The sequence below is a fragment of the Anser cygnoides genome, chromosome 1 (assembly GCF_040182565.1).
Source record: "Anser cygnoides isolate HZ-2024a breed goose chromosome 1, Taihu_goose_T2T_genome, whole genome shotgun sequence".
Lineage (NCBI taxonomy): Eukaryota > Metazoa > Chordata > Aves > Anseriformes > Anatidae > Anser > Anser cygnoides.
In genome coordinates, this window is record NC_089873.1 from 169,012,296 (window position 1) to 169,024,737 (window position 12,442).

General features: G+C 34.8%; 1 protein-coding gene across 7 annotated transcripts in view; it reads right to left on the bottom strand.

The window, feature by feature from the left end:
• Nucleotides 1-12,442, bottom strand: part of PIBF1 (progesterone immunomodulatory binding factor 1) — a 126,424-nt gene that overhangs the window by 13,863 nt on the left and 100,119 nt on the right. For all 7 annotated transcript variants that reach the window (XM_048079134.2, XM_048079137.2, XM_048079132.2 and 4 more), the window contains one exon: nt 8,673-8,757. In XM_048079134.2, coding sequence (XP_047935091.2) covers nt 8,673-8,757 — 85 coding nt within the window. The remainder of the gene's footprint in view (nt 1-8,672; nt 8,758-12,442) is intronic.

Genomic DNA, 12,442 nt, shown 5'->3' on the forward strand with positions numbered 1-12,442 from the left:
CCTGCTTATTTATAGAAGTTCTCTAAAAAAAAACTCTTAGAGCCATTAACAAACTAATCCTAATAGGACTAATTAGTAGCTGTTTCTCCTGCCCGATCACATGGACTCTCTCCAGTCTTATACACAGATTGGAAAATGCATTTGGCAACCATCTATTAAAAAAGCAAAAATAAGATACTGTTTTCAACGCTTTGAGGATAAGAAAATAACTATTTTCTGTTCTTAACTTCATCTAACTCTCTCATTTGTTTTACCTTTTTCTCTGTTCTTACCCATTATCTGTGCAATGCTGCCTTATGTTTCTTTCTTGCATCCCATCAGATCCTGTTTGCTTGGACAAAACACACTACACTTTTAATCTCATTCACGTAAGAGCTCTAGCTAGTAATGATTTTCTTCTCTTTCATTTATTTTTTCAGCTAGTGAAGAAATTTCATTTTAAAGAAGCTGTACTTTTAAGAACTAGCTGAAAATAAAGACAACTAGAATTCTGTAAAAATGGCTAAGGACAGTATGAGCCAATCTCTCTGGATATATGAGGACTGCGAAACACAACAGCACCAGGACGGAGCTGGAGCACTGAACCCTAACAAGCTATAGTGCACAAACATTACCTTGCTCCCTGGTTGTTTTGGATGATTTCATCTAGGTCTCACTAACTATGGTCAGGAACAGTTCATTCCTGTTCAACAGTTCATCACTCTCGAAAGGAAGGATAGGTGAAACTGTACCAGAGTTGTCTCCTTCAGTTCTGCGAAGTCTCCCAACACTATCCCAGCAGGCTTTTCATCCTCAAACACATTGTGTGCCTTCAAGCTATTTTTAAACTTTACATTATTTTGGATACTTTCAATTAAAACAAAAAATCCCAAAGAAAGAACGTCTTTGTTAGGGTAACATAACCATCACATGGGCATAGAAAAGACTGCTGTGGACACAGCTAGTCTGGTCTAGAGGACAACAGTCACGAGCAGTATGGAGCTGATCTGGCTGTGCTACTTAAGTCCAGCAATACGGATAAGCCCCTGGCCTTTCAAAGTACAGATGTGACTTCTGGAATAAAGACCCAAACTAAGAACTGAAGTCCTGAAGTGATCCATATTGACTAGGAAAACTAAATATATCTACTCTACAGTTCAATTAATAATAAAACACTGTTAATTTTTTTTTTTTTAAGAAACTCACAGGATTTTGGAAAGTGGACTTTTTCAGGAGACATGGATTAAAAAATTAATGTCAATGTAAATTCTCAGAACAATACAAAGTAAAAATGCAATTAGTTTGTGAAATTACTTCCAAATGACAATGAAATCACATAAAAAATATAACTTAGAAAAAAAAGAGGTAATTTGCATCTAGTAAGGAAAAATAAACACCGAGGAGATTTTCTTTCCAGGCCTTTCATCTGAAAAACATAAGGAAAGAAGAATGACTGTGATTAAGATACTGTGTTAGCACACGTGAGCTCTTGGCTTAAGCTCTACCACAAGCTCTGTGGAGTTTTGGGCAAACCACTATTTCTTTTATTGTGTTTGCTGCTTCTGCAAAACAAGGTTAATAATACTTTTATGCTTTACGTTGCAAGGTATTTGTGAGGACTTCAGTTACTGTGATGAAGGACAGAGAAATACTCAGTTACAAAACAGCATTATTTTCACATAGTGTTAAGAAACAGTGAAAACCTGGAAAAGGTTTCAGGGAAGTAGAGAAAAGCATTATGTTTATTCATAAATGATTATGTGTACTTCTGATTTGAAAAGCTTTTGACCTGCCAATCGGTATACAAGTTCAACATAATAGTCACTTGGGCAATTAGCATTTTAACATTAACCTGAGTAGACTATTCTCAGAAAGAACAGCTAAATAGGAGTTTTTTATACTTACGTTTTAGAAAATATGGGATCTTGCAATAGCTAAGCTAAATAACTTTTAATTTGGTCTGGTTTAAGATTCATACTAATTCAGACACATGTATTTAGGTAGATTTAGTCCTCAATTCAAGTGACACAACAATTTACTGACATAAGCTAAACTGATTTAAGTAAACAAACAGCAATCAAGCCGCATGTGTTTTTATCCATTTAACTGATTGATATCAAATAGGTTTATTTAAACTACTACTACACTTTTTCTACTTTGTCCCGTTGCAGACAGCCAGAACCTGTTTTCTGGTTGCTAACTTAACTTGAAGAGCTTTGGCACAGTAACACATGAATGTGTCAATAAGGCAGGTGACTAGTTCAGCAAGTTTACATTCTGTCACTTGTATGCACAGCTGCTTATGTACTACAAGTGCACAGATGTGTAAAGGAGATAAAATCTCAGCAGGTTTTCATATCTTTTCAGCCCGTGTATAATATTCATGTCCTGAAAACTAAGTGTGTTGGCATAAAGAATTGTGTTATAAGAAATAAATGAATATTATAGACAAGCTTCATTTGCACTATTAATTTTATAAATGTTACCCTTTTGTTTCTTAGTATAATAGATTCACAGTATTAGTTATATTTTTATAGATTAAAATTCACTGTATTGGCAGAGTGCACTGCACACAGGTGAATTCAAGCAGTTAAAAAAGAAGTAGTGTAACTTATCTCCCCTATATTCATACAAACTGAAAATCCTTCTTCACACTCAGAGGAATACCTATTTAAAAGCTTTCTATTGCTGTCTCTTACGTCACTGTCTCACTTTTGTTTCTTTTCATGCCTCCTAGAATATTTCTATAAAACATCAAAATAACCATTCATTATAGTTGTTCTATTTAAAACAAAACAAAACACAATGGATTATGAATCCCACATGAAAAATATAAATAACACTTTGTTCATTTTCAAGATTTTAGAAATCAATTTCTATACATTTGCAATGTTGCATTACTTTACAATAAGCTTGCATTGCAAATATCTGAAGAAATAGTACAATGCCATACATCAAAGCATAGTGAATTTATAACCTCTTAAATGTAACCTCAGAAAATGATTACTAAAGCTTCTTGCCAAGCATCTGAGCGCTGACAGACTGCCCTTCCAAGTTTTTATCTGAGGTTTATAAGCCAATGGATAAAGTCTAAAATTGCACTTCTGATGTTCCAAAATACTAACAACTGCATCAACCATGAAAGGCAATGGAAGAGCCAAGATCACAGAGCTCATGGTAAATATTTTTTTAGTCAAAGGCTGACTGTTGGAATTGAAGGAAAAGAAAAACAGATAAAAGGGAATCATGGATCAAGAGCTTCAGCTGAACAGAGTTAGTGGATTCATCCCACTTAACTTTAGCACTACAGAGAACTGCACTTTAGCGCCTGTAAGTTATAGATTACTGTTACATGCAGGAAAGGATGCAGATGAAGGATAGCACAGAAGCTTGGTGTGCTCTGCAGTTCTGGACACAAAATGCCTACTCCCTCTCTTCCCCAGGTAAGTGATATTGACATATCAGCCTTTTTATTTGCTTTTTTCCTTGCTGGACCCTTTTCAAAGGTGATTCAAACAGCTAAACTAACAGATAGCAATTCACTTTTGGTTTTGGGGTCACGTTAGGTTTCTGTTTAGTGATCTGAGAGGTCCGAGTGCAGTATTAGAGAAGTGCCAGAGCTGGTGCAAGTTGAGGATCGAGAAGCTAGGAGCAAAGAGGCACGGCAGCGTTATAGCCATTGGGTCAACTCAGGCATAAGGAGTAATTTCATCCTGATTTATTCTCTGAAGGAACATATTTCCTTCTCGTGCCCCTCCGACTATACAAAGATAATGAGGGGCTGCATTTGGGGGTATAAGACTAACGGTAGAGTGGGATGAATCAAGAGCACAAGGTTCTTATGTGTGTGGTTTGGTTAGCACAGATAAAGATAGAGGGTTGAAAGTTCAGCTGATTAAAAAGATAGCACAGACTACAAATAATAATACAAAAAAAGTCTGGATATGAAATATCCTTTAAAAAAAAAGCTCTGTTTAATAGGAGGTTATTAATGGGATACTCCATTGTTCTTTCAAACAATGTTTTATGCTCTTCTGTTGGATCTGGAAAAACAATTACAAACCCTATTGGTTATCTTGACAAAACATAAAACTTCTTAGTCAGAAATCAGCTGAAAAATTTGGCTGTACTAACTGTACCCAATATCATGCACTGAGGGACTTACAAATGGCATCGCAGTACCACATACCCCAATTCCTTCAGCTCAGAGAGGACAACAGCACTGTGAAGGCCATAGTTGTGAACCTCTAAGAACATAATCTCAGCATGATTCTGGATACAGATTGCTCTCAGTGATGCCACTGAACCCGTTCCCAAGTACTAGTTTGCATTTATCCATACATAGAAGAAATCCATGGAAATGTTTACTGTACCAGCAGATTCTCAATGATTTACATGAGAAACTATATTAAAATGTCTTCCCCATTCATTTATGAAATTAATCAACAACAAAAAAAAAGGAAATAGAAGGCCAAGAAATAATTAAAAATTAATGAAATAAAAAATCTTGTTTTTCTCCCACATGGGTGACCTAACTTTTTAAGAATGCACATAGTCAAATGTTCACTTCTCATTTTAATTTCCACAGCAAAATATAGTAATAATCATCAAATTAGCTTAGTCTACATAATTTGAAATAATGAACTATTTTATTACATGAAATAATATGTAGTGTCATTTTTTTCCTGTAATAAAAAAGCTCACATAAGAGCCCTGTAGGGATTCTGCCAAGATTCAGAGTTTAATATTAAACTTTTTTTCTTCCAAAATTAAATGAAAAGTGAAGTAAGATTAAGCATAAATGTAAATTCGTTATCCAAAAAGCTTACAAAATGCTAGCAGTATCTTCAAATCAAGGGTTATGAATCCAGCTGATATCACAAGGAGATGAAAATGAAAAACAAAACCAACTAACCAGCACCACCAAAAAACCCCCAACAAAACCAGCCACCCACCTTCTAACATTTCATTAAAAAGTTACTACAATATGAGACCACACAGGCTGGAATACCTTAAATCAAAACTGTCTGCTTATTGAAACATGTCACTGTAAGACAGCATTAACATTATTTTGTTGTTTTGCTGGTACTTTTAACTCACTTAAAACCTTAGTTTCTATTAAGTGTGAATATCTTGGGTTTATCTATTCAAGAATTCTACTGTCCCTACTTGCAAACATGGGCAATAAGATAATTCTTAGCAAGAAATGATACTTTAGTATGCACAGTGATTAAACAAGACTGATAATGATATTACATGACAGCACGTAGCACTTAAAACCGTAATCCATATTTCTGCAAATAATTTATGTAATCTGAAGAATGCATATTACTTATATTTAAAAACACCCTGTCTAAATGAAGTTAGTCTTTATTAGTCCAAGAATAGCCTTTTGTTTTTCTATTAACAGGGATATTTACTGTGAAACTGCGATGTTGCTGCATATCTTATATAACTTTTTATTAAAATGGCAAAGACAATTATTTGAAGACTAACTCATTGTAAACTAAGTTATCCCATCCTTTATGAAGATTTCAATGCATGAGTTATTTGCCTTTTAGATAAATCAAGAAAAAGTAAGCTTACTGGAAGAGGCCTGCATTAAAAGTGAAAAATAAAAGGCTGCATTAGAAATAAACAGAAATGACATAAGGTAAACATAATCACCCCCTCACCTCCTGCAAAAAAAGTTACTTCTCCAAACATTTTCTTAAAACAATTTTAGCTTATTTTTATTGTTTTTCTTCTCCCCTCCTCCCCCCCGTACTAGTATTTCTTAGTTTTCTTTCCCCAAACATGCAACTTCTAATGTTTCTTTTTCAGTACTTATATTCTTTTTTTGCATAGGTAACTTGAATAAATATTGTTGCTGTTAGGTAAAATAATATGACTAATACAGACTATTTTTTAGCAGAAATTAAAAGAAATTTGGCAAAAATGGACTAACTTTGGAAATACTTGCTCAAGTTCTTAACGTCCAGGGTACAAGGAACATTCATGATGAAGTCTGTTTCAAACTTAAGTATTTGCTTTCTTATTTTGTATAAAGCCTGTCTCACTCAGCCTTGCTTGCATTGTTGGCCATAGCTAGAAAAATTTTAAGTAGTGAAATGGCACAAAGAATCAAACTGCTGCACATCAGGAACAGCTTAAGTGGGTAGTCATAGGAGCTATTACTTAGATGTAAATAACGTTCCATAGCTTTGAGACAGAAATTCTATAAATTTTGTTTTATTTATCACATTCTAGTCACTTTAATCAGCTGCAATGTGTGTTTGTTGATACGAGACCACTATATATATAATACAATACCTAGAGTAACAAGGTGCATGTTCCTAGGAAGTACCCTTTCTGCAGCACTCTTGATCATCTTCATCAAGTAAATACTTGGCACCTGATTCAGGACTCAAGTGTTTGATGGTCCTAACAAGTAGTAAGGGATTTTGAAGAAAGTGAAATACAGTACAGTAACTGTTCTGGAGAACAAGGCACCAAAGGCATGAATATTTGAGAGCAGGACTACTTGGGAGCAGCACTACTTAGGAGAGCAGTGGTAGGAACAGGAAGTTTTGAAAGAAGTAAATTTGAAATTAGTCTGCCAAGGGCCTATCATTGCAAATTCAGAAAGTTCACTACATCTTTATGCAATTAATTCACTAGTTTCTTCAGAGTATTTTTCATATAATAAACATAATTGCAGGCTTGCAAATTATCTAAAAATGCTTAAAATATTTTCTATTATATTAATAGATAGCAGTGTGTTTCATAGAAAAAAAAAAAGCAAACCCAAACAAAATCCAAACTGCATGCGTGTAACAGACTCGGTCTTAAATTTGAAATTTAAATGTACAATGTAGATAAAGACATCAGAAATAAGAGCTATCAAATGATCACTCCTGATACACCTACTGATGATCCCACTGGGTTAACGACACCCACCTGCAAATTACTCTGGGGAAGCACGTTCAATTACTCTCTTCTGTAACTAGACTATTATAATCACCATTCATGGAACTTCACAAGCACTACAATCAGTTCAGAGGGTTAAATGTAAAAATTGTTCTGGGAAGATATTGCATCAGATGACCACCCAGTGTGATTTAGCATAGAAAGTAAACAAGTTAAGAACTTGTGTTCTTTCTGTTTTAATTTAAGGTGATTGTTTCACATCTGAGATCTGCACTCAGGAGAAAGACTTAGTACACTTTTCACTTAAGTTGAGGTTCACTTAAACTCAGCTGTCAATGAAATTGTTTTGATTTCATTCCATCAGAAAAGTTTTTTTTTTTTGTTTTTTTTTTGAGTGGTCAGCACAGACAAAATGTTTTGGACCAATTCATGAGATGAGTTTTGGTGTACTGATCTAAGAAGGGAATTTTGAGCAATTGCAAGGAAAGGAGATGGAGGAGAAGAGTTTTGGAGGTGTAGTGGGAGAACTTCAGGATGTGTGAATAGTCAGGTTTCTGTGGAAATAATGGTATTAGAATAAGTGATAAGGTATCTTTTCTAAGATTGCATTAGGAGAGTTGCAAATTCTTCGAAACGCATCTTCCCGTCTTTTCTCTTCTCTGAGAATTGAAAGGGTGTTTTTAGAGAAATATGATACAATGACTTCAAGATGATCATTCTGAACATGTAACATGTTATTTACATGCCATCACCTTGTGTATATAGCTTGTGTTGCTCTTCCTCACATTCATAATTTTGATTCATTAATCTTGTATTTTCTTTGCAGATCTTTGCCAAAACATTCAGCAACTCTGGAAGGTCATTTAACAACTCCTCTCAGCTGATTTTTGATATTATATCTTCAGTATTCTGTAGCTTTAGCAAACTTTTCATATTACTGTGGAAATAGTTAACTAGCCTGTCATGGAGTATGGGAGAAAATCCATATTTACATAACATATAGGTAAACATCATTCATTTCTATCCTTTGTTTCAGACATTTAACCTGCAGAAAGATCTCTCATAGTTCTTGACAGGTTAGTCTCTTAAGATTGTTTAGGGCAAGATCTCTACAAAAACCTTTTGGGAATCCCCATATAATGCATTTATGTCTGAACTGGGAGACTTTGTATACTTCTAGACATGAGAGTATATTCCAGAAGCACCCTGACTCCTTGCTGGGATGAAACTCAGGTGAGTACATACAGAAGTACCTCGACTCTGGATGAAACCTAGGTGACTACCATCCTGTTTCCTCTCCCTGAATTGTATTTTAGAGTTGAAGAGAAACTCGGATGTGTGTACTGGAAATGAACTGTGCCATGCTTTGCCCAGGTTTTTGGTCTTGATGTCTGGGGAGCAGAGAGACATCCTGGGCATACTGTGGCACACGCAGGTATTGCAGATTGCATGTGTATTGACTACATCACCTTTATCTAAATATTTGTTAAATGACTGCAAATTCTAAACGCTTTGTAACACATACGTTTTACTCATAAGAAAAGACAGGGGGACTAAGTCAACAGACAGAATTTAGCAACTGAGACTACAACTCAGAATCTCCACAGTGCTTGACAGATACCATCACCTATGTTTCTCAAGATTACACACACCAAAAAACGAACAAACAAACAAAAAAAAACAACACTCAAAATCAAACTAAACTCAACCATTTTTCCCATGGTTTAAAGCTCAGGAAAGAGAAAATGTAGTTTATGGTAGTAACACTAAAACAGAAAGATTACCTCACGATGAGTTAGAAGTCTCTCCAAATCTGCTGCCATTTGATTCTTGACACGCAGCAAAGCTGCCTTTTCTTTATTTAAGAGACTGGTAAAAGAGGATAGGAAATTCAGTAATAGCAACAGATAATCTCTTTTAATCTTGTATTCTGGTTGAAACATGCATTTTCTAAAGCTAAATACTGTCAACAATGAAAATCTGCTCGAGTAATTGTATCAGATGATCCTTTTGTATGTTTAAGCACTGGAATTTTTATAAATCGGCCTGAATGCATTGATGTATACAAAATCTTATTTAGTCAAAGTGTAATTCTATTCAGAATCTTATTTATTTATTTATTTAATTCTCTGAAGGGTAATTTAAAAACATTATCAGAACCTTCTATTATTAACTATTGGTTTCTTCTTTGCAAAATGAGCTCATTTTAGAAGTAGAGTAAGGTTTGCTATATCTGCACTTAGGTATTAAAAAGTGAATTCCTCTTGTTTGCATCACTACAAACAGCACACGCTGTACTCTCAATGTGACCTCTTTTGATACTACTATATTTAGAATTTTGAAAATAAATTTTGAAAAAAAACAAGAAAGCATAATGTGCAGCTCTCCCTTTCAGCTCTGTAGTTTCTGCAGAACTTGTAAATGTATTTTTGCTATTTTTTATTTTGTATTACAAGAGAATCAAAGGAATCAAGTTTGCCTTGTGAACAGCATGACAACTATTTCAACATACAGGCACGTCTTTATAGTGCAACATCAGGTTTAACTTTGTCCTTTGTTTTCATAATTATAGAATATGAACATTGTTCTGCATACACATTCCGGTTCTACACAGCAATTCATCTAATACAATTAAATGTATTTTCACAGCCCAAACAACAGATTTCAACAATAAATCTCACACTAATGCATACCTAATGCCAGCACATAATTTTGTTTTGTTAAAAGACATAATTTTTCTTATTAGAACCAATGTTATATACACCATTATCGTGACTTAACTAAATAGATTTTGCAATATAAACTGTAATATAAATCAACAACTATGCAAAATGCAACTCTGCATATGGAATGCAAATATGGAGGACTGAATCAGGTCATGAGTTCAAAAGCAAATGTATTAAAATCTTATAAATTGAACTGAGCAATTACATATATTGCAGACACAAATTATTCAGTATTCCCAATATTTAAACAAGAAATAATCAACAGAATAAATCAACATTTTCTTTAATTGTCTGTGTATCATTTGTTAGTTTTAAATGAGCAACATCATCATCCTTTGTCCCAGAGATTTTCTGGCAGTTCCTTACCAGCTCTGTACTGTAAATTATGACTGTCAATTACTTCTAGGCATCCACTAGAATTCAGAAAAATTGTATACTTTGGCCATTTTTTTTTTTTTTGCTTTACTGAGTTATTTAAAAGGAAAGTATTAACATTTATGAAAAACTACAAAGATATTACAGTATTTTCAAGAATGTTATTTTCTGTGATGTTTTTAATCATGATGAAATTGCTGTACTATGATTTTCCTGGGTTCATTTGTTATAACTTACTGATATGAAAGTTTTTCTTGGACTTCTGTACTTCCTAAGAGCAGAAACCAATCCATGTAGAGAATGACTCACAAATGTATTAGAAAAGCAACAATAAAAAAATCCCGTATGTCTTAAATAGCGTACTGAATAGGCATGTACGTCAGTATTCATGACTAACCAGAAATTCACGTTCAAGGTTTAATTTCATCCACAGACTAGAACCCATTCTAGTTATACTAGTTGCACATTCTGAAAGAACATGACACAACTGATCCATGTGGAGCAGCCTCAGCATTGTTCTAATTTTCTTTGTTTATGGTCAAATATAGGAATTAGACTGCTATTGTAAATCAGTAGCACTTAATGTGTTTTCTGTCATGTATAAAACCCCTATGAATATAGAATTACCAAATCAACTGCAGACTTCAGATTTAGTAATTTTGCAATACTTATGCTTTTTCATCATTGCAGACAGAAGAAAATAATTCATACGCTTCTGAAAGAATACTGCAAAAGAGGCATATATACACTTAACAGAGTGAGAAAGCAGAGTTATCAGAAATAACGTTAATAAATTCACACCTGTAATGACTAAGTAAAACTTCCTGAAAGTTCAGTTTGGGGAAGAAGAATGAACATTTCCCCGTTAAGAAAATGTTCTGAACAGGCATCTTGAATGTAAATGGTCAACGTGGTTCTAACTTTAAGCCATCTCACACTTCCATCAGCAAGCAGTTTAAACTAATCCAGTTCTAATTTGCAGTGCAACAAATCTGAGAGCAGTTCATTTACAGTTCATTTCAGCTGACCTAAATGGCAACTGCTGCTGAAAGATCATCCCTCCCTATCCCTAACCACAAAATGGTACTCCCTCTCTTTGTGTTGGTACTAGAAAAATTGTGACCTCACGAGTAGGTCACTTTACTGACCTGGATGAACACTGGAGTTTTTTTTAAAGTCATTTTTCATGTGGATCACCAACTTGATTCACCAAACACAGTGGAAACCTAAGGCTGAGCATAAGACTGCCCCATTTGGTGACAGCGTGTCTTTACTGTCTCACTATGATCTTGAAACCGTAACCTGTGAGTCTAGACAAACCAGCTTCTTGTAGCTGAGCTCAAGGGTTTTGACTTCCACCTGAAGACACAGGATCTTAACCTTTTTTAACTCACCATATTTTCAAGTTTTCATGGTGCGGAGATGTGTTTAAGCATTAAACAGCACTGTATCAAAAAAAAATATCTTCCAATGACTTGAACAGTAAGTCTTGGGTGAAAAAACATGTGAATGCTTGGGAGAAATGGACTGTGTTGGGATGATCTAATATCCTTTGAGGAATTTAACAGCACAAACAGCTGTTCTGAAACTGAAGGGCAAGTGTAGACCTTGCTGTGCTCAACAGTCCCAGCCACTGGCTGTTCGTTCCATTCTGAGTGTGGGGAAGGTGCCCTTTGTGATATATCATGTAAGTCCAAATATCCCCCCAAAAGTCCGGCTGGAGAATTAACAAATAAACAGCTCATGCTTCTCCTGTGTACTCAGGTTTCCAGAGGGGGGAAAAAAAATGCCTAGGAGGACATGTAATTTCGTTCCACCATGCCTTCAAGACCTGCTCAGGCATGAATCCAAGGACCATGAGCACAGGACTTACCAGGGAATACACTTGTCTCATACACACCCATTGCTCATAGCAACCACTGGCTTGTTTTGTTTTGCTTTCCTCAGGATCTACAGGCAATGTAGCTTGGATATCATAAGAAAGACATTTTTAGGTGATGTGTTGTTTTTTTCTGGAGAATGAATACTAGCATTTCCCAGTCTCAGACTTTTAAAACCCTTCTGAATTTGGGCAACTGAGGCATCTTTTAAATTTTTGATCCAAGTATACCAGCTACTGGCCTCTACAGAAGCTTCTACTATTAGATATTCAGGATAATAAGTTTATGTTGGACACATTAAATAAACATGGTTTTATGTATTACTGGATTTTATTATTGCTTCTATTCAGTTTGACGAAAGGTAGGTTTCTTTTTCAGAGAATCGTGCATTCCAAATGCTTTATGAAATAAGGATTGTCTCTTTCTGTTACTTTTAAGTTAGAGCAAGATAAAGTTGAAAATCGAAGTTCAATCTTGGTGTTTTTTTTCACATTTTATGTTCATATCCAAATATTACTGTCAAAACGATCAAATCTAAAAATAGTATATGAGAAGGCTTTGTACATAAAATTG